This window comes from Rousettus aegyptiacus, unplaced genomic scaffold (genome assembly GCF_014176215.1).
Source record: "Rousettus aegyptiacus isolate mRouAeg1 unplaced genomic scaffold, mRouAeg1.p scaffold_m13_p_17, whole genome shotgun sequence".
NCBI lineage: Eukaryota > Metazoa > Chordata > Mammalia > Chiroptera > Pteropodidae > Rousettus > Rousettus aegyptiacus.
Genome location: NW_023416292.1, coordinates 15,460,378 through 15,486,216, shown reverse-complemented (window position 1 = coordinate 15,486,216; position 25,839 = coordinate 15,460,378). Strand labels below are relative to the sequence as shown.

Below are 25,839 nucleotides of genomic sequence, written 5' to 3'. Positions count from 1 at the left end.
CAAACATCAGTTTATTCTCTGTATCTATGAGTTTGTTTTTGTTTTGTTTGTTCGTTTATTTTGTGTTTTAGATCCAGTATATTTGAGATCAGATGATATTTGGCTTTTCTGGTCTGACTTACTTCAGCCAACACAGTACCCTCTAGGTCCATTCATTTTGTCACGAATAGTAAGATTTCATTCTTTGTTTGTGGCTGAGTAATATTCCATTACATATATGTACTGTATCTTTATTCAGTCGTCTTTCGATGGACACTTACGTTACTTCCGTAGCTTGGCTATTGTAAATAATGCTGCCGTGAACATAAGGCTGCCTGTTTTTTGTTTTTTGTTTTTTTCCAAATTAGTGTTTCGGATTTCTTCAGGTAAATACCCAGAAGTGGAAGTGCTGGGTCATAAGGTAGTTCTAGTTTTAATTTTTTTGAGGAACCGCCGTACCGCTTTCCACAATGGCCGCACCAATCCGCAGTCCCACCGACACCGAACGAGGGTTCTCTTTTCTCCACACCCACGCCAACACCTATTGATAGTAACCATTCTGACAGGTGTGAGGTGACATCTCATTGTGTTTTTCATTTGCATTTCTTTGATGATTAGCGATATCGAGCATCTTTTCATATATCTATTAGCCATGTGTATGTCCTCTTTGGAGAAATGTTGATTGAGGTTCTCTACCCATTTTTTAATTGGATTCTTTGTTTTTGTTGTTGTTGTTGTTGTTGAGTTGTATGAGTTCTTTATATATTTTGGATATCAACCCCTTATTGGATGTACTGTTGGTAAATGTCATCCTGCATGTAGTAGGTCATCTTTTTGTCTTGTTGATGGTTTTCTTTGCTGTGCAAAAACATTTTAGTTTGATGCAGTCCCGTTTGTTTATTTTTCCTTTTGTTTCCCTTGCCCACAGACACACATCCAAAAAAATATTTCTAAGAGCCATGTCAAAGAGTTTACTGCCTGTGTTTTTCTTCTGGAAGTTTTATGGTTTGGGGTCTTACATTTAAGGCTTTAATCCATTTTGAGTTTATTCTCGTATATGGTAGAGTGAACTCATTTCATTTTTTTATATGATCTGTCCAGTTTTCCCAGCACCATTTATTGAGGAGACGGTCCATCCCCTTGTATGTTCCTGTCCCCTTTGTCATAGATTAATTGACTGCATAGGAGTAAGTTTATTTCTGGGCTCACTATTCTGTTCCGTTGATCTATGTGTCTGTTTTTATGCCAGTACCATGCTGTTTTGATTACGATAGCCTTGTAGTATACTTTGATATCAGGCAGCATGATACCTCCGACTTCGTTTTTTCTCAAGATTACTTTGGCTATTTGGGGTCTTTTGTAATTCCATATAAGTTTTAGGATTATTATTCTAGTTCTGTGAAAAATGCCATTAGTATTCTAACAGGGATTGTGCTGAATCTAGAGATTGCTTTGGGTAGTGTGGACATTTTTGATCTCTCTCTTAATGTCCATTACATATAAATATATAATGTCCATTATATATTTAGGTGCACCTACGCTGGGTGTGTAAATGTTTATAAGGATTATATCTTCCTGTTGGATTGACCCCCGTATCATTATGAAATGTCCTTTTTGTGGGATATAGCACGATTAACATCATATTTTAAAGATATTTGTGCCTTCCGAAATCCAAGTCTACAAGCTACACTACGAATTAGAAAGCTTATTATCTATTCGCACAATGCTGTGTGGGACAACTGGCATAAATCTCATGGACACAGAAAAAGCATGGTGTGTCAAGAGAGTCCGGAGCATAGAAAGGAGAAAAAGAATATGTACGTGCTCGTGCGGAGGTTCTGCGGACTGCTGGCTTAATGTGGCTAGAGGACAATGGAAACCCCGGCTCTGAATGATGTCGTATTAAATCTCAAGGGCCCCTGGTGAGCTAGGTCAGAGCCTGGTACTTCAGGGATAATTTCCTAGCTCTCTTAGGCTCAGAACTGGCTTTTATGGAACTGGGCGCTTTTTCATTGTTGTAAATTAAAAGGAAAGGCAAACTGAACAGAAGGAAAGTTCTTCTGGAAGGAGACAACAGCCCAGCCACAGGAGCTGGAGGCCCTGCTGCTGTCGTAAATGCCACACCGGGCATCCGGCAGATGGTAGAGCCCCACCTCACAGGAGATGGCCGTCGCAGGCCGCCGGCTAGCCGACTCGACACGGGTGTTCTTTGTCACTGTTGAGTACAGGGCATTATCTGCGTGAGTGCAGTCCTTCTAAAGCCCCATCTCTGGTGGAAAAGCCTTGCCCTTGAAGAGCAGCTGGAGGGGGACACCGGCACCAGTCCCGTCGGCTTCATCACCAGTGGCCGCATCTCCCAAGGCAGCAGGAGGCCATTTCCGGCCAGGACCTGCCTAAGACACCAGCCGCCCTTGCTCGCACACTCTCGGCCACCTTCTGCCTCTCGGAAGCCTGATGGCAGCCCAATGTTCAGCCCATCGGTTCAAGGCCTCGTGGCTGTGGTTTACTAGGGAGTCAAAGGAGGGAGACAGCAGGGCCCAACTGTGAAAAGAAGCAGAGCCTTAAAAGGAAATCCTTGAAATCAGGGTGACTGTACTGATTTATGTTGTCCCGGCATAATCATTATTTTTTTAATTATTTAATTAATTTTTTAATGGTGACATCAGTTTAAAAACCAGCATAATTATTAATAGTGCCCCACTTTTACTCAAAAGTGTCCCAGTTTGGACAATAAATTGAATAATCACCCTACTCAAAACGCAAATTACCATGTCCCACCCGTGGAGAGTCTAGTTTACTAGGTCTGGACTTCAGACTAGCATGCTAGGCGCTTCCGTTACAGGCGGTGGGCAGGCACGCTTTCAGAGATTCTACTAGCAGGGTGAAGCGGAGGAGACCAAAAATTATTAATAATAACACTAATTTTAAAAAATAGAAAGGAACTACAAAACAGCCAGAAAACAGTTAACAAAATATCAATAAGCACATACCTATTGATAATTACTTTAAATGGACTTAATTCTCCAATCGAAAGACATAGAGTGGCTGGAGATTATATATATACATATATAAAAGAGAGAGACCTAGCTATATGCTGCCTACAAGAGACTCACTTTAGGTGTAAGGACACACACAGACCGAAAGTGAAGGGATGGAAAAAGATATTTCCTGTAATTGGAAACCAAAACTAGAGTAACAATACTCATTTCAGACAAAACAGACTTTAAAACAAAGACTGTAATAAGAGACAAAGAAGGGTGTTACATAAAGATGAAGGGGTCAATCCAATAAGAGGTTATAACATTTGTAAATATTTAGGCATCCCACATAGGAGTGCCTAAATATATAGGCAAATATTAACCAACCGAAAAGGAGAGATAGACGGCAATACAATAATAGTGGCGGACTTTAATTCCGCAGTTACATCGATGGATAGATCATTCAGGAAAAAAAAAAAATGACGCGTCAGTCTTAAACAACACATTAGAACTTAGAACATAGGAACTTAGATACTTACAGAACATTCCATCAAAAAGCAACAGGTTTCACATTCTTCTCAAGGGCATATGGAACATTTTCCAAGACACAAAACAAGTCTTAATAAATATAAGAGGATCAAAATCATATAGAATATCTTTTCTGACCACAGGTTATAAAACAAAATTAATTACATGAAGAAAACTGGAAAATTCTCAAATATATGGAGAATAAACGATATACTATTGAATAACCAATAGGTCAAAGGAGAAATCAAAAAATACCTTGAGACAAATGAAAAGGGAAATGTAACATATCAAAATGTATAGGATGCAGCAAAAGAAATTCCGAGAAGTTCGTAGCTATAAAGAAACAAGAAAGGTCTCAAACAAACAACCTAACTTGACACCTCAAGGAACTAGAAAAAGAACAAACAGGGCCTAACATTAGTAGAAGGAAGGAAATAAAAAAGATTAGGCAGAAATAAATGAAATAGAGACTAAAAGACAGCAGAAAAGATCAATCAAACCAAGCTGCTTCTTCGAAAAGAGAAGCAAAATCGACAGCCCTTTTTCTAGACTCACCAGGGGGAAAAAAAAGAGGGCTCAAATAAGTAAAATCAAAAATGAAAGAGGAGATGTGATCAGTAATGCCACAGAAGTACAAAGGATCATAAGAGACTGCTGTAAACAATTCCGTGCCAACAAATCGGACGGCCGAGAAGAAATGGAGAAATTTGTAGAAACACATAACCTACCAAGATTGAACTGTGATGAAATACAAGATCTGAGCAGATCGATTACTAGTAAGGAGATTGGATCAGTAATCGAAAAAGTCAAAGGCCAGACAGCTTCACTGGTGAATTCTACCAAACATTCAAAGAGGAATTAATACTAATCCTCTTCCGAAACACTTCCAAAAGATAGAAGAGGAGGGAATTCTTTCAAACTTATTTTATGAGGCCAGCATTACCCTGATGCCGAAATCAGGCAAGGATGCTGCAAGAAAAGATGGATGAGGCGAAGCCGATAGGAGCAGATTGATGGTGAAGCCCAACAACCCATAACCCCACAACACATGGCAGAGAGGACACCCAGAACAAGCGGTTTTCCTACCAGAACTCCGGCATAATCCCAATACCGAGGCATGGGACCTTGGGAAAGAAGCTGGCCTTGAGCCTTGAACTCGGGCCTTCAGCAAGGCTGAGCCAGCCTCTCTTGCTTCCTGAGCTGATGAGCTGGACACTTGCCTGTAAGATAAAGCTCAAGTTTAAGGGCTCTCGGGAGGAGAAATTTCACCACGAGAAACACCCAGAATGGGCACCGACGTTGGAGAAGCCAAGGAGCAAGCATCCCAGCGATCAGGAGGATGGGCAGCTCCCCAACCCGGAAGTCTGCAAACCTACTGTTAATCTTCCTCAGAATCGAGAAATAGAAACAATAATGAAGCAGCATGATTTGTCCGTCAGGCTAAAACGGAACAGGCGGGATAATATCCAGTGTCTTGAAAGTAGGGGATCCACTTGAGCATGTCTGTGTCACCATTAAGGACGTGAGGCATGTTTGTTGTGAATTTCTCATTCTGCTCACTAAGGAGGAGTGGGAACTCCACCCCGTGGGGCCGAGGGGATATTTTCGTTTCCATCCGGTTGGATGCTGACCCTGTTCCAGACCCTGCAGCGCCTGCACTGGGCTTGGGCGTGGGGTCCTGCTGGGGCCTCGCTGAAGGGCCCTCCCTTTAGCCTCCATACCTGTGGTTTCCATGGAGCCGCCTCCACCTGCACATCCAGCAAAAGGCCTGCTGCGTCCTTCGCCTCATCGCCCTCGACTGGACCTCGAGAGTCCTCCTCGGGGCACTCTTGCCCGTTTAGAATGCTTTCTTTGCAGTGATGGAATATTCCGAATAAATCCCGGTGCATTTTTTTAAGGCCCCCAAGCCCAGAAGCTGCTTCTTCCACCGAGATGTTCCATCTCCATCCTGCCCTCAGCCGGGCCTGGTCAGGCCCTACTGGGAGAACAAATAGGCCAGTCCTCTGGGCCAGAGGGCAGGAGAGGCGAGCAGCTCAGTCATGCTCCCCAAGCCTCCCCGTGCAATGTGGGCTGACAGTTTCCAAATTCCCCTGTTATGTTTGTTTATGTCTTGTGACATTGATCTTGGATTTGGCCTAAATTTTCCTTGGTCTAATTTTATCTCCTTACTTCAAATCTTGTCACCCTTTGAAAACCCCGAGCAAGACTCCTCCTTCCTGCTACCCTGAGCTTGATGACTCCAGGGTCCTGTGACCAGTCCCTCACAGGCTAGCTCCCTCTGGCTGTCCCGTTAGCCTAAAGCCTCCCCCTCCTTATCTCAGAACGCAGACTCTCCGTCCTTTCAATGGCCTGTGTTCTTACCTGGATGTCTTCCAGCCTGCTGACATCTTGCCGAGGGAAGAAATGAACCCCGCAGATGCGCCTGCCTTTCCTGACAAGCCTGTTTAGCACTCATCGGGCTGAAGGCCTGCTGTCTGGGGATCTCGGAGCACCTCCAGACAATAGTAGGATCAAATACAGATGGAGAGAAACCTGAGCATACGGTGCACGCCTAATGGAAAGGAGAAGCGAACCCCTTCCCATGACACGGCGTGGTGCCCCCAAGCCCCCTGCAAATGGTCGGGCCAGGAAATAGAGCGTGGAGTCAGAAGGGCTGAGGGGAGCACAGAGATGGGCACTGCACGTTCCCGGAGCAAGAACTACACCGGTCATGGGAGAACAGCGCGGGCAGGGTGTGCCGGCTGTCCCAGAAATAGCGTGACCTTGACCAAGTCACTCGGCCTTTCCAAACTTAATGTTTTCTGTAAAATAAGGGAAATCAAAAACCGCCATGCCTGAAGACCAAACAAGACGACGCAAAGGAAAACTAAGCAGCAACGAGTGTTGTTTTGAAAGGCGGAAAGGGGAACAAAGCCAAGTCCAAGGTGAACCAAGCCCTGAACAAGTGTTCCGGCCTCCGCCCCCGTCTCTCCAGAGCAGAGAGAATGGGTCCATGACCGGGACCCCTGACCCCAAGAGCTGCAGAGAGACGTGTCACCTACACAAAATAGCCGACACCCGTCTAAAATGACCCATAATTAAGTCCCGCGTGTGTCCTGTAGACTCGGGGAGGGCCGCGAGGTGGGGCAGGTGGGGCTCGAGGTGCCCGTGTGACGGACGGTATGTGGCAAGGACGGGTTGGCAGTGGTGGGGCTGGAAGGCTTCTCATAGACTTGGGCGCATCTGCTGGCAGGTCTCTTTGACGGATGTGTACTGAGCACCTCCTGCATTCTGGGGGTTTGCTGGTGGGCACAAAGCCGCGTGCTTGTGGGGGGTTTATTCAGTCACACCCCCGTCCATCCTGGGGGTGCCCATAGCCAGGTTCTGAGGCTCTGCAGGGCTGAGGGCTCCCGCACGCCTGCACCCTCTCTTCGTCTGTGAACAGCTCGGGGCTGTGCAGAGCGGCCCAGCTCCACACCACGCCAGTCAGGGAGGAGGCGAGCTCAGCCTCGCCGCAGACGGCAGCATCGGGGAGGCAGAATGCACCCCTGGGAGGGCCCCGGGCCGAGGGGAATGGGGTCCTCTTGTCTTTGCGATTCATTTGCAGCGAACATGTACTGGTAACCCCAAGCTCGATGCCGGGCACTCACTTAGTGCTCAGTAACTAGTCGATGAAGAATCGATGAGGGGAATAACACACAGTTTCCATGAGTATCGTGCTGAGATGCAAAGGCTCCAGCCAGAATGCTGGCCACGGTCATGATCACAAGCCTTAAGGATACATTTTAATCTGAGCGACGGTTCAAGGCCAGAATAGAAGAGGAATGGCAAACTCTTTTCACATGCATTATTGCAAGCATAACTCATACATGAGTGGAGGTCATGTGTTCTAAGGCTGGAAATTAGGCTTGCTCAAACCCCGATTACAGGGCTCATAGGAAGCCCAAAATCTGTCCCTGGGGCCGTCGTTGTCACGGTCACATCTGGCTCTAAGCTCCCGCGCCCACAGAATTAGTGCTTGCTGGGAGTGTCATCTGCGTTCCGTGGAAACGCGTCCAGGTTTTCCCAGCGCCTTCATTCGATTGCCACAGATAAGAAAATATTACTCGTTGGTGTGAGTTGCTGACAGTTTCACGAGACAACACAGAAACATAGAGACCTCCAAACCTTAAAAGCCTTTCACACCTCTCCCGGCTCCTCCCTCTTCCTCCCCACGCCTGCCCTTGTCAACCTGCCATGCTACACCCCAATAAACTCTTCTTATTACCCTGTTATGCCGAGTGATCCAGCCCTTAGCGGTCTACAGCCAAACCTTGGCAGAGCCAACTCATCAAGGGACGAGTGAGCTCAGAGCCCTGCGGGGACCGCAAATCCATGGAACAGAGCTTTTCGTTTAAAAGAACTCCCCGCTCCTTTCTCCATCATCCTCACCCTGAAAGGGAAAGGGTATCATTTACCTTCGTTTGGCAGGTGAACCTCAAGGAAATCATCAAATGTCCAAAGTCTCCCCCGAAATGAGTGCAGAAAATAGAATTTAAACCCCCAAATCTTGTGCCCTAGCCTAGTGCCCTTTCCACTATCCACAGCAGAAGGGACCAGAATGAGACAACAGGCACCCAAAGCCACGTCCCCATTAGACACGCCATCCAGAGTCTCGGCTGTGCAGAGCACCAGACGGGTTGGAGGGTGAGGGGGGGCCGGGGTAGAGCGTGACAAAGACCCGGAGTCCAAGTCTGTGCCCTCAGATGGCCTGTAATCTAATAAAGAAAGCAAAGCACGCCCGCAGGACACCAGTGTATTAACAAAGGCTGTTATTCCAGCACAAATAAGAGGGTCAAATAAAAATGTGCGGCATAAATCAATCATGGTAGGCTCCCTGGGGGTGGTGAGAGCCTTTGTTTTTCTGAGTTGGACCTCAGATGCAGAGGCTAAGTTAATTATACTCCTCAGTATTACTTCTCAGATGCTCCACACTCTCATCCGTCGTTGGTCTGTGCATGGCTCCTCTCTTGTTTTATTTTTTCCAGTTATTTTTACTCCCATTCTTATTCTCCTTCTGTAGTCAGCCATCCTAACATATTTAATGTGTCCACTTTTTTTAAAATACCAGTTTATATTTTTTCATATTATATACACATAATTTAAAAAAAATTTTTTTTTTCATTTTCCCCTTTCCCCTCCCCCCTCCCTTCTGGTCACCACTAGTCCATTGTCCGTGTCCATGAGTCTCTGTCTCTTTGTCCTGTTCATTTGTTGCTTTTAGGTTTATATCCCACATATAAGTGATATCATGTGATTTTCAAAGTATCCACTTTTTGGAATGTCTTTGTTTTTGTTTTGTTGTGTTGTATTTATTGAGGTACGACTGACGGATAACATTATTTCAGTTTGAGGTGTACGACATAAGGATTTGATATTTATATGTATTGTGAAATGATCACAATAAGTTTAGTTGACATCCTTCACCTTAAATAGTTGCAAAAAATTGTTTTTCTTGTGAGAACTTTTCTAAGATCTACTCTCTTAGCAACTTTTAAATCTGCAGTACAGTATTATTAACTATAGTGACCCCATGACTTACTTACAATGGGAGATTTGTACCTTTTGACCCCTTTTGTCCATTTCGGCCACCCCCCCACCCCCCAACCTCCCCCCACCCCCGCCACCCCTGCCTCTGGCGACCACCGATCTATTGTCTGTATCTATGAGCTTGTGGTTTGGTTTTGCTTTCGGTATGAGTTCTTGAAAATATGAATTGTCGATCAGTATGCTTGTGTCTTAAATTTACGTGAGAAGCATCATACGTCACTTGGCACTGTGTTAAGGTTCATCCTTATTGTATGTGTCGCTCTGGTCCATCTACCTGGTTGGCCGCTTTCAACAGCCGCATTATCCTGCGAGGTGTGCATCTGCTTGGTTTCAGCCCGCCACCCCCAGCGGTGATCACTGAGCTTGCTTCCAGCCCCCTGCGACCATAAACAACACAGAGGTGAACATCTTCTCACACGACCCCTTATGGATGTGTTGAGAAATTTGGGTTACAGAGACCCAGGAGCAGAAATGCAGTTTCATGGGTTATGTGTGGCCAAGTAGTGCCCAGCCTCTCCCTCAACAGCTGCCCACCAGCAGGGCCCCTAAACTCCCACATCGGCTCCACTGGTCCATTGCTCCCTATTACACTGAGGTTCTCCGCCCCCCCCCCCCCCGATGGTTTGGAAGGATCCCTTGTATCTCTTAGGCCCCTTCTCAAACAGCACAGGCCTCTTTGCAGCCCTAGTTGCCCATCTGACCACCGACCCTTCACACTCTCATCCCAAGAGTCAGGGCTTGGTAATGGCCAGACGTCCCCCGTGAAAGGAGCCCCCTCGCCCCATCGCCTCTGCCAGCCCTGCCTGAGGATTGCTCTCTGGGAAGACAGGTAACAAGGAACAAAACCGTTTCTCTCCTCCAGGGCTACTGCCCTACTGTGTCAACTTCACGAGTTAATAGATGATTGGGGAAGGCTTAATGGCATCAGAAGAAATTGAGATCAGCTGAAGCTTAGGTCCCACTCAATTAACCTGTGCTCCTCAGGGGGCCGAGCAGGGGGCAGGGGACAGCCAAGCATTCATTACGTGTGCTCACGCCAGCTGCGGCTGGCCTTGCCGGCCAGCATCTGCTCGGCAGTGAGGGAGGTGACCCTGTCTCAGGGCGCTGAGGTCACTGAGAGCAGGGGCCTTTCGGAAAGGCACAGGCCCCTGGCCGTGGGAACGGGAAACCAGTTCTCAGCCCATTCCATCAGGGCGGCTTTTAATGCACCCCAGCGTCTGCGAGAGGAGTGGCCTCTCGGGTCCCCGTCCTGGCCTCTCTTCGGCTCATCCCTCTCAGGGACCCACATTCCTTCTGTTCTCCTCACACGCCCTTCCTCCTGCTGCCTTCTCGCCCACTTGCCCCAAGGACACAGAATCCAGAGACAGACTTGTTACGGCAGCAGGTGACGCCTGCAGGGTCACCCGCCACCCCCGTCCAGCCCGAAATCCTCCCAAAGACCTTCATTCCTGCATCGTTTCCCAAAAGAGTCAGACGGTTACTCAGACCTGTTAGAAACACAGATTCCGGGGCCCCTGTCCTGGAGATGCTGTTTCCGGAGATCTGGAGTCGCTCAGGTGATTGTTACCCATTTGAGAAACCCTCCTCCAAGGGGGATGCCTTAGCCTCTGGCATAGTAAATGCAGATCTTCGGGAAGGAGAGAGAGCGTCCTAAGGGCAGGGCCCTGCGGGGGAGGGGGGGGCTGGAGGTGCTTGGCTTCCGTCTCCCTCTGGTTGTGTGTGGTTAAGCAAGTCACTTGTCCTCTCTGAACTTGCATTCTTCATCCAGAAAACAAAGAGATTGGGCCAGATCTTTGGAGTCCTTCCATTTCTGTGGTTCATTTTTCTTTAAGTAACTGGCATGTTTAAACAAACACATTGTGCTCAAAGTGCAACTTTTATTTTTCCTTCCTGTATCTCTTCATTTTAAAATGTATCCAATAAGAGACGTCTTTCCCTGCCCTGTGATAAACACCCGGGCTCTGTCTTACAGTCACTCAGACACTAGAATGCCACGAGTGATCGAAACACTCCCAGACTGACAGCATTAGGCTTCTCCTCTCTTCCAATGTAGATCTGCTTCAGGCTGGAAGCGGCCGGGGTGGTGGACCATGTCCCTCTGCTGTCCTTACTCCCTGACTCTTACCCACCCCTCCCACCGCCCCCATGAGCTGCTGCTTCCCTAACCGCCAGGGTTGAAATGGGCAATTCTTACTGGTTAGAGAGCAGGGAAAAGCTTCAAGCTGGCTCTTGCTTCTGTGAATATTTTTGTGGGCTCTTTTGACATTCCCTGCCAGGCCCCTCTCTCTTCATCCCAGATGAGCATGTGATCTCTATTCCAGGCCTCCCTTGTAACTCCCTGCTCAGCCTCTAGGCGTCTGGAGGCCACCTCTGGCCTCATTGATTAGGGTCTTTCAAACCTCCAGGTAGCACCACTGTTGAACAGGACTCAACACTGCGAGTCAGGCCAGCCCCACAGCCCTTCTCCCTTGGGGGTTGGAGTGAGGGGTTCGTGGTTCAGAAACAGGTCTTGCCAAGGAAATCCTCTTCACCAAATCTTCACCAAATTATTGACTCATCTGTATTTTACGAAGTGGGGGGAAAGGTTCATGGATCCTGAAACGGACCTTCTGACCGTCCCAAGGAAAATGTACCTGTCCCAAACTCACTGTAGTCTTCCGATTCCCATCAGTTGGCATCTCAGTCAAACCTTAGGGAGAAAGAGTCTGGCCTGACACCCAGACTTCCACTTCAATGAGCTTAAAAACATCCTTGAGGGAGAAAAGCCCAATTACCCCGAATACCGGAGGCGGGACCTGGAGACAGTGTCGAGGGCTTGATCTAGAAGGGAGGTGAAGGTGGGGACATGGCGACTCTGCGAGTGACCGCCTGCCTTCACGCTCTCTCCCGGAACTCTGCTCCTGACACCTGCTGAACTCAGATGAGCACCGGTCCCCGGGCATGCCGCCCTCTGTCCTTCGACCTCCAGCGTCCGACCAAGGCAGAGAACCTGGAGGTGGTCAGCCCCGTCCCCACGGAAGGTGGCTCCGCAGATCCCGTTAACGGTTGGGTCTCCTCCCCAAACAAACACACAGCCTGTGGGGCCTGTCCCCTCCCAGGACCATGAGCAGGGTGGGACGTCGCCTCAGAGGGTGTCCTTCCTCTCCCACACCCCATTCCCCGTGTAAGGCCCAGACTCTCCTCTAAATAATGTTGAGTGGCTATTTAAAGAGTTTTGGCCTGCAGGGGCCCCCCAATATCGTGCCCCCGTTGGGTTCCTAAGCATTTCAGTTGGGTCCTGCTCCCCTCCCTTCATCTGCTTGTAGCATGATGATCTTATCATCTTGTCGAACTCGTTCATCCAGCTGTCCAGTGGGCATGCTGGCCTGAAGGGAGCCGGAATATGGGAGAAAGGGAACGGAGCGTGCAGCCCCGGGCACTGGGAGTAGGGACAGACCCAGGGGAGAGGGGGAAGGGAGCGGGCAAAAGGCATGAGGGGCCACTGAGAGGGGGATCAGCCACGTGGGCAACAAGGACGCACCGACACCGGACGCATCAGAGTTCTCCAGTGAAGCATGGAAGCAGCAGCCAGACTTCCTCCCACCCCCCCCCCCCCCGAGCCTCACGTCCCGGGACGAGGCAGCAGCACTGAGAGGGGGGAACGAGGAGGAGACGGGCTGTGGCCTCAGAGTCTGTCCCTGGGTCCTCAGGCTGGGCCCTCAGAGACCAAGGCAGCCGCGGAGGTCAAGAAATAAGCCCCTCTGGGGACATCCACTCCAGAGTCTTGGGGTCACAACCAGTGCCAGCACGAGTCTGTCTGTCCTCTTGGCCTCCCCCGCCCCCCCAGCTCTCACTGATCTTCCCCCCTCTTCTCTGGCAGGGACCGATGCCCTTGGCCATGACGCACCCCCCGCTGCTGTCTGCTCAGGTGCAGCCTGCGTGACGGGGCCATCACTGCTTCATCTGCTTCACGTAAGTGCGAGGCACGGGCCGACCCTTCTCCCCCCAGAAGAAGACACCTGGGCCCCACCTGGGTGGGGAGAGGTGGGGGAGAGGGGGCGCCAGAGTCAGGGTCACAGCGGGCAGGCCCCAGGTGTCTTTAGTTGGCAACAGGTTTGTCCTCTTTGGCCGCCCTCTGTCCTTGAGTTGGCCACCACTAAATCCATTCTGTCCAGGTCTTCTAGGCTCCAGGAGGGAACTTGGGGGCCTCTTTCTCCTGTCCTCCAGAAGCCAATCAGGAGGCGGCGGGCGTGATGCAGCCTCCCCAGCACCGGCCCTGGGGTCCTGCGTGACTCAGACACTTGCTAGCGTATGACTTCGGGCAGATCACAGTGGTTGGGCTTCTGCTCCTGTGTGGGTTTTGTTTTTTATGGTTCGAAGGCGATGTTAGCTATCTTTTGCTGCGCAGCAAACTACCATAAACTGAGCGGCTTGAAACAACAGACGTTGGTGATCCCACAGTTTCCATGGGTCAGGACCCCAGGCCTGCTTCAGGGGCCGACGGGGGCTGGACCTGTGGGGCTGCATTTTCATCTGAAAGCTCAGCTCGGGAAGGATCTACTTGGGCTCTCACGGATGTGATTGTTCACTTGCTTTTGGGCTGATAGGTGGAGGGCCTCAACTCCTGCTGTCCAGTGCGGATTGAGAGAGCCAGAGGCCACCTTCAGTTCCTTGTCACATGGGCCTCCCCAGCAGAGCAACTTGCTGCATCAGAACCAGCAAGGGAGAGAGCTGGCCAGCAAGAAGGCAGTCAGAATGTTATAGAACCTATTCACAGAAGTGACATCCCATCCTCCGTGTTGTATTCTTTTAGATAAAAGCGGGTCACAGGTCATACTGCCCCACCAGGGGCAGGGAGAGGAGTATACGGGTGTGACGGGTGTGACGGTGTGACCGCCAGGAGGCAGGAATCCTTGGGGGCCACCTTGGAGCCAGCCCATCGCAGGAGGGGATATAAATGCAAGCATGTTGTAAACTGCCAAATGTTGTTTAGAGGCACTTATTGTTGTCATTTGCATCTAGGTGTAAAGAGAAAATGAGCCCACCTAAAGTAATAGAGAGCCACTGGGTGTGGGAATGTAAATGCTAAGTTGCCCAGTACTGGGCCCTCAGGGCCACCGGCTGGGACCTAGCTAGCTCACTGCCTGCCCCTTCCGTGAGCCTTCCTGGTTTATGATTGTAAGAGACTTAAGCAGCCACAAAATGTCTGAGCCTTCCTTTTGCCCACAGATCGCCATGCTTGAAGGATCTTTTAGTTTACGAGGGGCTCCCACTCACATAGATCTCACATTTTGCTCACAATCGCACCTGTAAGCTGAGTCTCGAGGTAATCTCTTTTTGATGAGTGAGAGAGGCGGTCAGTTTCCGAGCCGGGGTGGCTGCCGAGTGGCACTGTTGGGCCTCGAGCAGTTCCTCAGACCTGTGACTCTGCCCGTGCCGCCATGCCCCCGGATCCAGGCCATTTCTGCTATACCGGCCCTCATGGCACTGAGAGAAGGGAGGCCAGGCGCGGAGGGCAGGGCGAGGGAGGGCACTGCTCTTAATGGCTTCCTCATTCCTTATCTCCAGGGCACAGCCTGGGCACACCGCAGGGGGCTAGGCCAAGGCTTCCGGCGGAGCGGGGTGCTGCGTCCACCCCCAGCTCCCGATCACTCCGCATGCCCTTCTGTCTCTGAAGCAGCCCCCCGTGGCCAGCATGCAGGGGAAGCTGGGAAAGGTGGAATGCCGTTTTAGTGAAGGCGCATAAATCCTCCCAAGGTTGAGCTTCGTCCCGCACCAAAAGCCCAGTGGATCCCAGAAGCATGGCCCACCGTGCAGCTGGGCAGCCATACTGGTCTCAAAGGGCCATTTGATGCTTAAGTCTGCACAGGGGATGTGAGCCGAGAGGTGCATCCTGCTGCCCCCTGGTGGTAGATCAGAGTCATAACTGCCAGGCCTGTGAAAGAAAGAAATACCAGATGATGATCAAACTCATTATCAGGTACCCTCTGTGTGTGAGGCACTATGTGCAGTGCCGCAGGGGGATAGGAAGCAGTACGGGACACGACTCCTGATCCCAAAGGACACATAACTTAGTAGAGGAGGCAGGACGCTCACACACGAAGGCTGACAAGCGTCCTACCAAGACGGGGTTTGAAAAATGGCACGTGGAAAGGCATTGCAGAAGGAGTCCAGGGCGAGAGAGAATATCACGGTTGGGGTAGTCAGGGACGGCTTCTCAGAGCCTCGGAAGCTGGGCAGGACGGAAGTAGATGGGGAGAGCGAGGTCACACAGTCCCCTACCGAAAGCTCATCAGGAACCTCATGTCCCCAAGAGAGTCGAACCCCATGTCCTTACCTGGGTTACAGCCTCTCCGGCTTTGTTCCTCCCCCGCCCCGTCCAGGCCTTTCCAGGTTCCTGACAGGTCTCAGAAGCCCCATATTCTTTCTCACTCCTACCCTCTCGACCTGGGCGGGTGTCTACTGGGCAGGCTCCCACTCGGCTTTTAGGATTCTGCTCAAACATGACATCTTCCCCGGAACCTTTCCCCAAGTGGTTGGCTGCCCTTCCTCCGGATCTTTGCATCGCAAGGCTGTAAGCTCCTTAAGAACTGGGCCGGCCCGATGGGCAGGGGACTCCTGGGGGAGGATTCAGTGGCAGGTGAGGAGGGAAGTGAGCATGCAGGGAAGTAGGACAGGGGAAAGCTCCGGAAGTCGAGGCTAAAAGCTCGTGCCCAGATAAATGTGTCCCGTAGGCAGCATGATGCGGGGAAGGCTCTGGAGGAATAGGGGGGCACTGGGGCGCAATGAAAGCCTAAACTGTGGGTGGGGGGAAGGGCGCTCAGACTCAAAACCCACGAGATCGGTTAGAAAGCCGCTCCACCCCTGCAGGCAGGAGGTGCGAAGGGGCTCAGCGAACATGGAGGACAGAAGGCGGGGGGAAGCTGAAGCATTTGAGGACCTGAAGTCGAGGCGACTGGGGGAACACCCCACAGCCTTGCCAGACTCCTGACTCACGGGGACTGTGGGGGGCCTGAGACGCTGCATCTCTAGCCCGAGCCCCGGTGCTGCCCGTGCCGTGGTCCACAGACCGCCCCGCGGGCCCCTCTGAGTGGATGAGAAGCCGTGCCAGGTGCACGCTGTGTTCTAGGAGCCCACGGCAGGGAGCAGACAGTGTCTTGGGGTAGGAAGGAGAAAGGCGCCCCTCGCTCCGGGGGAACACAGCGGGGCGCCTGGCTCCCTGAGCAGAGTGCAGCTTTGGGTCCAGTCCCCGTCTGCCCTTCGAGTAACGAACGACCTGCAAACCCCTTGGTAGTGGCGCTGCTGGGACCACTCACAGACAGAGGTCCGAGGTGGGGGACCCCATGTGGGGAGAGGGTGATGATTTAGCCTGCCGCGGCCACCCCCTGGACCCTCCCTGCCTCCAGCCGTGTGGACAGTTCCGGGAGGGCTCCCTGCCCTGCGCCCGGTGTGGCGGCCATTGCTGCCCCTCACCCCTCTGTGCCTCTCTCTGCAGAGTTGGATGGGGCGTCGGGCGGATGACAGCGGGAACGGTCGTGATCACTGGCGGAATCCTAGCTACGGTCATCCTCCTCTGTATCATCGCTGTCCTGTGCTACTGTAGACTCCAGGTTAGTCCCCCGGGCCTGTGGGCAGTGGCCACCCGCAAACCACTTCCCCATTATGGGGACGGAAGCCAGAGACCCTCTTCAGGGGTGACAAAGCCCAAAGCCATGGAATGTAGGAGGTGTGAGTCAGGGGGCCGGGAGCCGGGGACTATCAGGAGGAAGCTCTGCGTCCCCCACACTCTTCGCACTTTGGGGCAGCCGCAGAGAGCATGCTGGGAAGGTAGTGGCCCCCTGTATTGCGCCCCCTGCACATCTGAGACTTCGGGAGTGGTGGGAAGGGCACCATTCTGGGGACACCCTCGGCCCTGTCCTCAGTGTGATTCGTACGCCCCTCCCTCTCTGCCTCCCTGTGTCTCTCAACCCCGACCTGGAGCCACTGCCCTAGGCAGCGGGAGAAGGAAAGGGGAAGTCTTGCAAGGCGGGGAGTCTGTACTTGTGGAACGTGGCCCCTGGTGTCGAGTTTGATCCCCAGCGCCACCAAAGTGCCTGGCACAGGGTCCTCGGCGGAGCAGGGGCGTGGGTGCCCCTGGCACAGGGTCCTCGGCGGAGCAGGGGCGTGGGTGCCCCTGGCACAGGGTCCTCGGCGGAGCAGGGGCGTGGGTGGCCCTGCCGCTCAGGGCGGGCATCAGCCCTCAGGCATCCCTCCCCACTGTCCCCTCAGTATTACTGCTGCAAGAAGAGCAGAGCCGAGGAGGATGCAGACGAGGAGGAGGAGGAGCACGAGCTGCCCACACCCCCCGGAGGGCCCCCCTGCAATGCCTGCAGCTCCCAGGCCCGGGACGGCAGAGGCGGCCTGGCGCCTCTCACCGGCGAGCCCTGCGGCCAGCCGTGCGGGGTGGCCGCCCGCCACTGCACCGCCTGCTCCCCGTACAGCTCCCCCTTCTACATACGGACGGCCGACATGGGGCCCAACGGGGGCGGAGGCGAGAGGCTCTCCTTCGCTCCCTCGCACTACAAGGAGGGGGGACCCCTGTCCCTGCAGCTGGCCGCACCGCAGAGTTACCCGGTGACGTGGCCTGGCTCCGTGCGTGAGGCCTTCACCAATCCAAGGGCTATTAGTACAGACGTGTGACCCCTCACCCCCAGCCCCCACACACACCAGCCGCTGCCCCAGCAGGAGCAGTGGGGCCCAGCGGGTGACCCCTCCAACGTGCCACGGGACTGGCCTCGTTTCTCTGGCTTTTCTTGCCCGCAGTGGACAGTTCACCAGGACTGAGCCGTTGAGTACATTGCGGACCGGGGCAGGGCTCGGTCCCCCGGCCCGGCGGCGGGGCGTGCCAGGGTTCCTGTTGGGACATTCCTCTGGCCAGCTCTAGCACCCCCAGACCCTCTCGCTTCCCCCACTCCCCAGCGTTGCCAGGTTTGGGGAAGAGGGAAAGTTACAAAGTCCTTGGCGGATGAAAGGAGACAGAGGGGCGCACGGCAGGGGGCGGGGGACGGCCGAGTGTCGGTTTGGGAGGCGGGGAGGGCGCCGGAGGGACCCTTCGGGACTTGCCAGTTCACACTCTGGCTCTGCATCGCGGTTGTCGCAGGGACTGTGGGCCCCGCAGCTGCCCCGGTGTGGGCGATGATTCCCGACCACATCACAGCTGTGTGCGCCCCGTCCTCACGGGACACATCGAGCTGGCTCTAAAGGCGCCAGGAAGTCACCCTCTAACCTTGTCTCCCCCAAAGCCTCTGTCTTTGTCTCGGGAACCAGCTGCCCGAGTGAGAACCTCTTCAGGTTTTGTTACTAGAGTTCAAGTAGCTTAGCGAGCGAGTCTCCCATGGGACGATGCTGCCACACGAGCCCTTCTCAGCCGTGACGCGGCAGACCTGGACCACGCACTCTCCCGGGGACAGTGGCCCTCGCCGCTGAGGGCCGGAGGATGCTGACCCAGCCGTGAGGTCCCACTTGCTGCCCTCGCTCCGGGGCTGACCGCAGCCTCCGGGTGAGCCTGTTCCTTGCTGTCTCGCTCTGGCCCGAGTCCGGCTCCCACTTCCCACTTCTGACTCAGCCGTGGCCTTACGCTGTTTGCGTGAATGCATCTGATGAGTTCTCCCGTTGCCTCAGCAGCACGGGGTGGCCGGCCCCCTGCTAAGGGCACACCCAGCCCACCCGCTCCTGAGTCACTGAGTGCTGCGGGGAGGGGGTGGGGGGTGGCAAGAGCTGACCCCTCTGCCGAAATCTTGATTTGACATTTGAGAAAGGGCGGGGCGCGGCCGGGCTGGGGACTGGCATGCGCCCACCTCTGCTTCGCTCTGTGCAGGCTCCCGTCACTCCGAACCTGGAGTTAAGGCTCGCTGGGCTGCGAATCAGGGGAACCGGGGGTCTGGTCACACTTTGGTCACTCTCTAGTTCCAGGGCTAGTCACTTCCCTTCTCTGAGACCCCATTTTCTCCAGGGAAATGAGAGTTGCCCAGATGAACTCTAAGGACCCTGTCGTGCCCCACAAGGCCAGGACTTCCTGAGAAGACCGGCCAGCCTGACCACACCCTCCTGCCCCCGCCCTGGCAGAGGCTGGACGCCCTTGCCAGCTGCCTGATCCTGTGTGCGGGGTGCGTGCCGAGGGACGGAACACGGGATGAGCAGGCGAAACAGTGCGCATCGCCCGTGAAAAGCGTTCGTTTGTCCCGCTCTCCTAGCGAGTGGTCCATCTCAGCTGGTGACACTTCTCTGACACCAGGAGGCAGCTGTAGGCGGGCACAATGTGTCTCCGAGTCTGGAGGGACCGGCTTAGGACAGCAGCCGTAGCACCCCAGCTCACCGCCAGCCCTTGCGGGGCCACGCGCACCCCTTTGCGGTGAGCTGCTGCTTTCCCGTGGACCGGCGCCTGGAACTCCACAGCCGGTCACCCAGCAGGGGCCACCCCGCCTGCACCGGAAAAAAAAAAGAACAGCGTCAATTGCAACTCCTGCCTTTGCAGAAATCACGACAACCCGATCAGCCCGTCACCTGCTTCTTAGTCCTGATCTGCTGGGGGCCCCGAGTGAAAAGCATCTCGCGCAGCCCTGTCTCCTCCTAGAGCTTTCTCAGCCTAAGTCCTGTCAAGCCACAGGGGAAAGTCTGGGTTTGGGCGCTGGAGGCACGGCAGGCCGCGCCTCTCCCCCACGCAGCCCCCGCCTCGCTCAGGCCACAGGCTCAGGATCGCCCGCCCGCCTCCCCGCAGCTGCGAGGGCCTCACCCGTGGGCGAGGAAGCGCACCCCACTCAGCTGCACTGCACTTTCTGGCTATGGGACACGGTACGGACACTCTCCAGACTGCACCCTACACAGGAAGGGGGGGCTGGGCGCACCCCGTCTTCTCCCCTCCGCCATCTCGTCGCCACCTCCACGTCACTGCTCCTGCTACGGGTTCCTTGTTCTGCATCTTTGATAACCAAGCGAATGTCGAAATAAATGAGGAGTTTGAAATAGAAATCCCACGGGGTCCTCCATTCTTCACGTTGGGGAGGGGGCAGCCGAGCACACTCCTTTTCATCACCTAGAATGTTCATTTTCAGCACAAAAAAATCTGCCAGCTTCCTCTCCCTTCCTGCTTCCACGCCTCAGTCCCTCCCATCGCCTCGGTCCGAGCTCGCATCCAGGGAGGATGTGTCGTTTGTTGGGAAAGGGGACTCGAAGTGCAGTCGTTGGGGTGCCCCTGCTGGTGATGGGGGACCTCACAGGGGAGCAGCTCAGGAGTCAGCCCCCTCCCTGTCCCCAGCCCATACTCAGTGTCCAGGCCCATGGCGTCCCCTACTTGTAGCTCTGGGTTCAATCACCAACTCTCTGGAATCTGAGGAGACCCAGAGTGTCACGTGACCCCTGCTTGTTGGGAAGGGAAGGAAGAAGAGAGTTTGGGGACCAGATCCTTAGCTCTGACTCCAGTAGAGACAGCAAGAACAAGAGCCGTGTGGGGTGAGAACCAGAGAAACAGGAAACAGCTCCGTGTGTGAAAGACTTCAGTGAGGACGAGGGCGAGGGTGTGTGTGTGTGTGTGTGTGTGTGTGTGTGTGTGTGGAGTGTGCATGAGAAGGACACACTCTCCCCACCTCAGCACCATGGCAACTGCAAGCCTGACTGCAGCTGGGTGGGCAGCGGGCAGCCTGGCCTGGGCGGTCCAGCATCCCTCTCTCCAGAAGACCACCCCACAGCTGCAGGCGAACCCACTTCTGCAGGAGGTCCTTTTCCAAGGATGGCTGGTCCCTGGGGAAGAACTTTCCAGGGCCTCCAGGGAAGTGCTTGGCTCCCCGCTTCCTCTCTAGCCTGTCATCAACCACACCCACCTCCTTCTACACACACCATGGGCAAGGAAACCCAGCCACAGGTAGGAGCTGGGGCCGGGCGGGTGATCCAGCCCTCTCCCCCAGACGCGCTGACCCCAGGCCTACTCCACCCAGTGGGTGGGACAGCTTTGGTCTTCACAGGCGTCCACAGCCGAAGGCTCGGTGGCTGGCTGACACTGGGCATCTGAGATGGCCTTCCCCTCCAGGACTCTGCAGAAGATGACATGGCTCACCTGGCCCTGATCACTGGCCCCTGATCGCCTGGAGGGCTCCCGGGCTGGCCTGCAGGTACGAGCCAGGTCCTGGCTGCACTCGAACCCATCCTGAAATCTAAGTGTCCTCCTGGGCTGGGCTTCACCTCGGACCAGAGGTTTTCTACCCACTGGGAACTGCATGCTCATTCCGAACAAAGGACCACTCCCCGGAGAGGGTTTGTGTTCTGAGTCCAATAAAACCTGACATTGTAACAGAGGCCTGGCCCTCTTTACAATGTCCTCTGAATTCCTGCTCCAAACATAAAAGTCCCACCAAAGGTATCCAGAGTGATCAAGAGACTCCAAACCCCAGGCCCCTGAATTCCGAGGGTCTCACCAGCCCCCCTCACCCATCCCTCGCCTCTGACTCCCTCCCACCCAAACCGGCCCCTAGGACACCATCTGAGGGGGGAGGGGGAAGTCATGAGCTGGTGACTATGAATAAGGAACCCAAAAGAGAAAAATTAAGAATTGAGAATTTTAATGAAGGGAACAAAGTGGTAATGTAAAATGTGCCTAAGATAGACATTGGAAGGGCACGTTAAAAAATAATAATAATAACAATAAATGGTTTTCTGTCGGGAGGAAGTGAGGAGTCAGGGAGATTGGGGCAAAGCTTTTCAGCATAAGCCTGGCTACGTTATTTTGATTTTTGTGGCTCTAGATTTCGAAAAGATATTTCTCTGAGTTAAATTATACCAGAACTGTGCCGGAGGATAGAGACGCCCTCGAGTCGGTCGTGCAGGGTACACAAGCTCATGCTGTGAGAGGGGCCTTCGGGGGGCAGCCTGCAGAGGCCTCTGCTCTGATCCTTAACTGTGAGCTCATCCCTCCTCCCCCTCCCTCCCCCCGTCCCCCCTACCCCGGGGCACCCCACAGTCCATCTCTTAACATGCTGAGCATTTGACCCCTTCCAGCTCCCAGGCTGGGGCCATTGGGCCTCAGGGGACTCTCTACAGGCAGGTCTTCTAAGCTGCAAGGGTGGAGCAATTTTCTCCCCACAAGGCCAGCAGGCAGAGGACTAGAAGGAACAACAGTGTCCGTCAGCTTAAGTTCAGATTGTTTAAATTAAAAAAAAAATTTTTTTTTGGTCATGGTAAAATAGATAACATAAAAATGACAACTTCAACCATCTCGAGGAGGCATTAATTAGTCACAATGCTGTGCGACTATCGCCACTATCTGCTTCCAAAGGCTTTTCATCGCTCCAAATAGGAACCCTGTAACCATTCACGTTTGAATCATCTTTAACAGCTGGGTTTTAATTTTATAGCAGAACAAAGTTTGGAGGTAGGCGCACCCCCGCCAGTCCTGCCAGACGGACGGGACTCGGGAGACCCGTAGGAAGGCAAGGTGACGAGGGACCATCTCGTCCCTTCTCCCACGACGAAATGTCTTAAGCAAAAACTGGCTTCAAGGGAACAAACTCCAAAGATAGAAGAGCTGGAATGTGACTTTACATTCTGTTCTGTGGGCAGGCCGGGGCAGGCCGCGTGTTTACAGCGGAGAGCGTGAACCAGCTGCGAGGTGCAAGGCTCAGTGGGCCCAGACTCGCAGTGGTGGGGTGGGCAGCTCGGAGCCTGGCCTCCTTCCGCCCTGGCTGTCAGCACACTTAGGCCCTGGGCTGTGCCAGTCAACAGGATGGATGGCAGAGGCCTGGGCAGACCGCCCGTGAGTCCCCAGGCAGGCGCTGTCCACGAGGACAGCAGCCGACCTCACCTTACTGGGCCTGCCCCACCGAGCAGCCAACCTTCTTCATGGCCCCCAGACCCACAGCAGTGGAGCACTGGCCTCCGAGAGGGCAGAGGAAGGAGAGACAACCAGGCCCAGCCCGGACTCTACACTAGGACCTCAGCCAGACTGAAGTTTGAATGCGGTTCACACGAGGTCTGTGAACCCACAGAGTTTCAATGTAAACGTGCGTGTGGCACATACTCAGAAAGGGTCCAGGACACCCTTCTGCCAAAATCCAGTTAGGAAAACAGCGATGGGAATTTTCCCGGCCCTGTTTGTTCCTCCTGGGATGATCATTTGATTCGAGCTGACCCCACACGCCCATCTCCGCCAGCCCCAGTCCGCATCTCCCTGGGCAGCCAGGCTGCCCGTGGGGGGCGGTTTCGAGCCTGCATCAGCTCATAGCATCTGGAGTCAGCCCGTCTGCCAGCCTCCCGGGCGTGCTCTGAACCAGTGTTGGGAAATCCTTTGTTCTTCGCCTTCAGGCTCCTCTTATCTTTTGACTTTAGCCCATTTCAGGGAAATCTCATATTTTAAGATAAGCAGACTCCTTCCTGAGCATTCCTATTTTCCTAAATTGCAAAACTAAATCCGATTTTCAAAATCGAATTCGGATTTGGTAGAAAACGATGCTATGAACTTTGCCAATAGATTGGTTGTTTTCCATCGAGTCTGGAATAGTGCGGGCGGAAAGCCAGGAGGGGCAGAGGTGGTTACTCAGGTGCCTGATTCTCGTTTGGCAGCATTCTGGACTCTCCCGCTCGCGATGTCCACACTTAAACACAGTTCCTAGCAGCACACCCCCGGTTAGCGACATTCCCAGGGCCGGGCTTGCAACCCCACTTTCTCCCTTCCTCGGAAAGCGTCGTTAAGCAGGACTCGCACCCAGAGAAAGGCCCGTGAGAAGCGCAGTGGGTTCTAGGCACAGCGTCTGCACTGAGTGACTTTACCGATGGCCACGGGGACGGCCTGACCTTCACAGGGGTCTTTGGCTCTCGGGATTTATTGCCATATGAAGGCAGTTTCCTTTCTCACCATTGATGACCACATGCCTTTCTATATACTTGCTATTTTGGGAACTATAATCAAGAAATAGTCAACTAACGATTGATTTTTGGTAAAACCAGACAACTGATTTGAATCAGGCACATTCTTCAACATTCGTAAGAAACAAATGCAAAAGCAATCACAGCTGGGAATGAAGGGGACTGCCAAAAACCTTGACACGCACACTGGCAAAGCCCATTTATTTTTGTTAGGTAGGAAAAAAAATGTGTTTGAAAGTCAACACACCGCTTCTTTCTTTTAGGACAGGGATGGCAAAAAGGATTTAAATCTCAGTCCTCTGGTCACCGGGGAGCAGCTGCCTGGAGCTTTGTGTTGATAAGCCTGGGGCCTAGTTTGGGTACAGGAAGGACCCTGAGGTGGTGGTGGCCGAACATCTCGTCAGCTCTGCTGTCCTCAGACGTTACTCAGCCCGCTGGTTCTCAAGTCCAGTGTTCTTTTCGGCTCAGGTAAGTGCTCTTAGCCAACGGCTAATTTCACTGTGAGCCCCGATGAGGAAAAGCGAGAGATGATTTCCTAGTACAGGAAACAGTGTCTGGATTTCTAAAGACATCAACACAAGCTGAAATAGACATTGCAGGTAATACGTTGAGACTAAATTATATCTCTACAGATTATTTGCAGATCACGGGATGCTGGTCGTGTTCTCCTGCCATTTGGACAAGGCTAGTGCTCTTCACTAATTTAGACACATATTTTGAAAAATAGGTCGAGAAGCAATGCCATAGTTTTGATAGGGCAGTCTGTTAGTTGGAAATGAGTTTTTATAGCCCAGTCTCGGTCTGAATGAGGCAAATTTAGGCCACAACCTAACACCTAAGTTTAATATAAATAGAAATAAGGCATATTTTAAAGTTACCTGGAAAAACTGTTTTACATTTAGTTCTCTCTAGAATTGGTGACATCTTTTTCGCAAACATATCATTACTCACAAGTATGTGACTCCTAAGCCTCGGAATTTGATAATGTCAGACATCTTTAAAAAAATTTTAAATAATCATTTTGTATATCCAGGGGTTATGATAAAGGGATTTGTAATCAATAATATTCACAATACATAAAGAGAAATATCACCAGTGATACAGTCTTCAATGTACTTTAATTTTGAAAAAAAAAATCCATTATGACTTTTCAACAAATTTTAAAATGAAATACATTATGCTCAGTGAACAAAATATTAAAATGAATACTGATATTTAACTACATATCCAACTTGAAAAACAGATTAAAAACTGCTTTTATTAAATGACGTCTTGAGGGCTTTACAATGATGTACTGGTTTATTCTTATACTTATTATATTTTATTTTCAACTACTGAAAAGTTTTCATGTTGCTGTTTATTTCTTTACAAATAAACTGTACATCGATGTAAGCTTTATTCCCATTAAGTGATGACCCTAACCAGATATAATAATTGTATTTTCTGTTTAACAATTGAAGATCATGTTGCTAAATCATTATCACTTTTGCCTGCTCTATTTGTTTGTTATATGTATTTTAACAAATACTCATTACGCTCCCTGTCTTTAACAGATAAAAGTATAAATCACACAATTAAAAAATGTGACAGGGTCAGAACCACCTTAGCAGCTAGCACTGTTCACCTGGGTCATTAGCAGCGGGGGCAGGGGGTCAGGGGGTCAGGGGGCAGGGGTGCTCTTAGAGGCTTTACTCGCCCCCATAAGCTTGGAGGTTTTCGTGTGAAATGCATTGAAATTATTGTATTGATTTAGAAAAACAGAAATGTCATCACTGCCTTTAGTGATATGAATCCCCCGGAACTTCTCTGCCAACCCTTGGAAATTAACTAGGAAACCTAAAATTTACCCCACAGGGAAATTTACTCCACAGGGAAAAAAGCTCAAGTCCAGAGATAATTTCTGATTCCATCAGTTGCT

General features: G+C 52.3%; 1 protein-coding gene across 4 annotated transcripts in view; it reads left to right on the top strand.

The window, feature by feature from the left end:
• Positions 1–17,901, top strand: part of FAM163A (family with sequence similarity 163 member A) — a 54,892-nt gene extending 36,991 nt beyond the window's left edge. For 3 of the 4 annotated variants that reach the window (XM_016141168.2, XM_016141172.2, XM_016141170.2), the window contains exons 3-5: positions 12,913–13,004; positions 16,528–16,642; positions 17,301–17,901. In XM_016141168.2, the coding sequence (XP_015996654.2) occupies positions 16,550–16,642; positions 17,301–17,711 (504 nt within the window). In that variant the 5' untranslated portion in view covers positions 12,913–13,004; positions 16,528–16,549 and the 3' untranslated portion in view covers positions 17,712–17,901. The remainder of the gene's footprint in view (positions 1–12,912; positions 13,005–16,527; positions 16,643–17,300) is intronic. The other variant, XM_016141169.2, reaches the window with a different exon arrangement.
• The last annotated feature ends 7,938 nt before the right edge of the window (positions 17,902–25,839 follow it).